This window comes from Acanthisitta chloris, unplaced genomic scaffold, assembly GCF_000695815.1.
Source record: "Acanthisitta chloris isolate BGI_N310 unplaced genomic scaffold, ASM69581v1 scaffold10479, whole genome shotgun sequence".
Taxonomy (NCBI): Eukaryota; Metazoa; Chordata; class Aves; order Passeriformes; family Acanthisittidae; genus Acanthisitta; species Acanthisitta chloris.
In genome coordinates, this window is record NW_008691982.1 from 23,677 (window position 1) to 28,592 (window position 4,916).

Here is a 4,916-nt window from a genome sequence, read left to right on the forward strand (position 1 = left end):
CACAACGGTGTAAAATACTTTCAACACTCAGATTTGCAACTTCAGCAAGGGAATGGGAGGACAAAAGAGCTTTAGGTTGGGATTTGGGGGAGGGACCCATAAGATATGAAAATTGTATAAATATATCTCAGATCTTCTTAATCAGACTAAGATATAGTGATTTTTACTCTTCCCCCACCTAGTCCCCATCCTGCTGCTTCTATGAAAACAAGCTAACTGTAAATGTAAAAAATTTTCCCTTAGAGAGGTAGCAATGCTCAGGTATTTTACGATTTAATGTGTATTAAAGAGTTAGTTCAGGATTTGCTAACAAGCAACAAATCTTTTAGACTCTAAATTTCTGATTCGTGTCTCAGACAAGAAGCAAAGCCTCAATATAGGACATTATGACTGTCTAAAATATTGCTATCAGTGATCTCAGTTCAGTTCACAACACTCAACCATCCCATTGTAAAAATGCATTCCCAGCTGTCCAACTGTGCATCTCCACACAAGCTTTGGCACAAAGGGAAACTTGGCCACCCTGACAGTAACCTTTCTACTCATGGTTTAGACACTGGAGAGTGGGCACTAGTGAAATTAAATTGTTGCTTTTCAGTTACAAAAGCATCTTGTGCATTTATGTTCATCTCAGGCATGATATTCATGAAGGAAAGAAGACAAATACACGTCAAAAAATGGTCAGAAAAAAGTAGCACTAATATTAAAACACATTGAAGAAGTCTACGTGGACAACATCAGGCATCTATGAAAATGATTTCAAAATGTATGGAAGCTCTATTAGATAGCAATTTTCTAAACACAGTAATTTGTTACTTTTGGGGCAAACAGATAAGAATATGCAAACAGTCATAACTTTGGGTACTCTGGTTCATTTAGATGGTACCTGTTCAGCAGCAGACTGGACTGCCAATTGAATAAACTAGTGAAGTACAGCATAAGACTTTTGTGGACTTTGGTTGCTGGCTATATTGCTCATGTACAGTTTTAGAGTATGACTCATTCTCATAATGGACAGAAATTCATTCAGCATTCAAGTGTCATAGGAAATCCTTATCCTATTAAGAGAGAAACCTTTCGACCTTCTGTAAAAAATTGTACTTGCTTCCAGTAATGGCATTGTCAACATTGTATCTTTGCAATGAGTATATTTTGATAATGCCAGCAAGACCAGGCAACAAAGTGAATTTCATTTTCTAATTACAATTCATAGTGCTTTTAATGCTCTGTATTATCCAAGGTTGCTGTACAGCTTGCCTAATACCATCAAACTTGAGAAACTGTTGAGCAAAACAGCAATGTCACTGTGTAACTTACAGATATGGACTCTGCTACAAAGCAAATGCTGAATCACAGCAGACTGGTACCTCAGTGGCTACTGAGGCTTTCTTTACAATCATTGCTATGGATAAAACCAACCCAAGACACTTTGAAACTATGATGGACAATAGAAGAGAGCCTACAAAGTACATAAGAGACTTTTTTCCAATTTTTAAAATAAAAGAAAATAATAATCAAATAATATTTTCTTACCATGGCAAGAGCCATCCAGTTCTTCATATCCTACACTGCAGATGCACCGTCCTAGAGGCACGAGCCAATCCCCATCTGCTCCACAATACAATTTCGGAGTATCGCGTTCCTCAGCGCTCTTCACACAGGAGCCCCGTACTTCCACCAAAGAGGAAGAATCCACCCTTGGAATCGTATCAGGAAACATAGCCAAATTACGGACTGTGAAAGGGCACTTTTTGTAATAAACACGGACTGAAACCAAAGCAATGCATGCTCCAATGTCCTGAAAAGCAAGATAAAATCCTTTCTTGTTTATTGGCCCAACTTCACGAACTTCTGTGTTGAGTTTAAGAATGCGGTCACCCAAGTCCATCTGGGTAAAGCTCTCATCAGCTGCTATAGTATCAATTTTAGTGTACTGGTTTGGTTTGAATTTTACTCCATGAGACTCATCTGACTCCATGTAGTAGAGATTGAAAGTTTCCTTGCAGGTTCCCAGTACCCATGGAATACTGTTGCAGTCCCTCAGGGTAAACTTCATTTCCACATAGATTTTCTGCGCAGCATCACGAGAAATCCAGTTTGTTTGAAGCCAGTTGTTTTGGTTTGGTTCCATCACATTACATACCTGGTAAGTATGAATGGGACGATTGTGTTCATCCATTTCAGTTATGGCATCCCACTGAAAAGAAGATAAAATTGTTTGAAAACTCAGAAAAATATGTATTATGCATATGCATACACACAGAGCCCATGCATACACACACATGTGCCTCATGTATATACACCTATGGCTTGAATAGGAATAATTATTTCCTAAGAGTTTACTGGAAAGAGAGTAGTTAAAAGCAGGTACAAACTGCAGAACAATACACAAGTTTTATTTCAGAAACGCTAGATAAATGCCTATCAAATAGATACATTAAAAAAATGGGGCTCGGTAAAGAAGAAAATACTGGCCACATATATATTAGCAAATTTATTAAGCCTGAGAACATTCTGGGGCATGTCACTCAATCATCTATGCTGCAAAAAATTGCTAGAACATTCCTGTTTGGTGTGCCGGTGGCATGGCTCTCTAGAAGTCCTCCAAGCCATTTCCACAGCTCAGACACATGGCACTGGCCTAGCACCTGCAACATTTGCAGCTGGGATGCAGCCACTCTGACTTGGTGGGTCTATAGCATTTTGTGTAGGCTGTCCTGGTTTACACAATTGCCCTAGAAAGATTTAACATTGTATAGAGCTGTTGCGTTTCTGGCTCCACAGGATCTGTATTCTACTTATTTCCAGTTTAAAAAAAAAACCCATACAAAAACCAACCAAAGAAAACAACAGACCAAAACCCAACTGTGTCAGGCATCACACTGTTGTTGTCCCCTTTACAAATTCTCTTTCTTAGAGTTTGAAGGCTAAGGAGGAATATTTTTCTTCTCACTTTCTCGCCACAGGTTTTACATTACAGCAACTTCACAAAAATATTCTCAAATTCTGGTGGAAACTCCTGAATAGAGGCTCTCTCAAAAAAAACCCAACAAAACAAAACAAAACAAAACCCCAAACAAATATAACCAACCCCAGAATCTTTGAAAAAATTATCAATGTGCTACCTATCAAAGGCTTACCAAATGCCTAACATATTACACAATCAGCTACTCCAAAATATTACCAACATCCCCAAAATAGCTTAAATATAATTGAGTCAACTTTCCACTCAGAACTCATAGTATCCACGTAGCATTTGATACAGATGTTTTCTTACCAAAACACAGAACCAGTTAGAGGTTTGTATCCAAAAATATTGCGTCACATCAAAAGCCTTAGCATGGCTTTTAAATGTACTGACACATCACAGTAAAAGCAGCAGAAAAAATCTAAAACAACAACAAAAAGAACAACAAACAACTATTATTCCACCTATGGAAACTGTGACTTCATTAACCTGAAAACTCTGAATTCAAATAGTTATGGAATTCATATTGAAAAAGAATTTAAGTGCTGCCAGATGCAATCAGAGGACTGGAATTCCCGGTCACTGCAGCATGCACCTGGGAACTATGCAGAAAAATAAGGTAGATGAAGGCCTTTACAGGCCATCAGTTTTGAGGATTCTTCTTATATCACATTTCAGCATTATTACACAAATACGTTATACAGAAATATAGCCACAATGTAGATTTAGATAATAAACAGGTTTTCTACATTTATTTTGGATCAAGTCACATTAAAAGGAAGATAGGTTACATGCTCTAGAGAGGTTTCAAAAAGAATAAGAAAACCCCCAAAACTCAAAAAAACCCCAAACAAAACCCCACCACACCAAGACCCAGAATTAAAGAGTAGGTGGGTGGTTTAAAAACAATGCAGTTTTTAAAACATAGAACAGTTTTCAGAATTAGTGTAAACTAGCTTGAAACAAAAAAGCCTCAACATACTCCTGTCTCTTAAAAATATTAAAAATAGAATATCCAACATATCCTCCCTTACCAGGAGATTCTCTCCAGAAATATTTCTATTTTGACTCTGAATCAAAATCTCAATTTGAACTTAGAAATTAAAGCCCCAAAGTCAGCAGTTAACTGTGTAGTTAATAATATAAATCTATTCCTTTCATAGGAAAGTAAAGGCTCAGCATTTCAATAACTGGTTTCAAAGGATAAAACAAGATGGATTGATCAAACATGGACAGTGCCTTTGTTCACTCAAAGCAGATCTTGCTTGCTCCATGCCTGTGCCTTTCCACTGTGTTCCCAGATAGCTTGCAGACCTCTCCCAATTTATAGGCATTCACCCACTGGGCAGGAAAAATACTTAAAAGGCATTTGCAAAATTGTTTAATAGAAGTAGTAGTCTAAATATCATACATAGAAAATATTTCAAACAAGGTTAACATTGACCATTTCAACCTATCCGCAGCACTGGGACATGCGGTATAAGGTATTGTTATTAATATCATGAGTCTGTTGGCATGTGCTCTTAATTACTAACCCCAGATACTGAGTGCAAACAAGGTGAACACCACCATCCCAAAATGTCATTTTAATTTACTGAAAGTCTGAGAGAACCCAATCTGTGATAGTGTCTGACAAGGACACATTCTTCCTGCATGAAATACAATCTGCTTTTAATTTTACTTAAGTGATGTATTTCTCTTCTAACAAGAACAGTCAGGAAAATTGCTAAATTCAGTGCAGACAACAAAAAGCCAAGCAACTTAAATAATACACACTGGTCTTTTTGGTGTATTTCATATTATGGCTTCTAATTAATTAAATTATACGTATTTGTAAAAATTTTACTTGTGTGAAGTTATTTTTCAATGAAACATCAAAAACCAAGCAAACAAAATCATCTCATTGGTGATGTCTGCATGAGAATGTGGTGGCTCCCCCAAGAATAGC

At 37.1% G+C, this 4,916-nt stretch overlaps 1 protein-coding gene across 1 annotated transcript; it reads right to left on the reverse strand.

Moving 5' to 3' along the window:
* Window positions 1-1,531: 1,531 nt before the first annotated feature.
* On the reverse strand, window positions 1,532-2,197 carry LOC103809624 (ephrin type-A receptor 6-like; the record flags this gene model as incomplete). Its single annotated transcript, XM_009082479.1, has 1 exon — window positions 1,532-2,197. A coding segment is annotated over one exon (666 nt), but the record flags the coding sequence as incomplete, so codon positions are not given.
* Window positions 2,198-4,916: the final 2,719 nt, after the last annotated feature.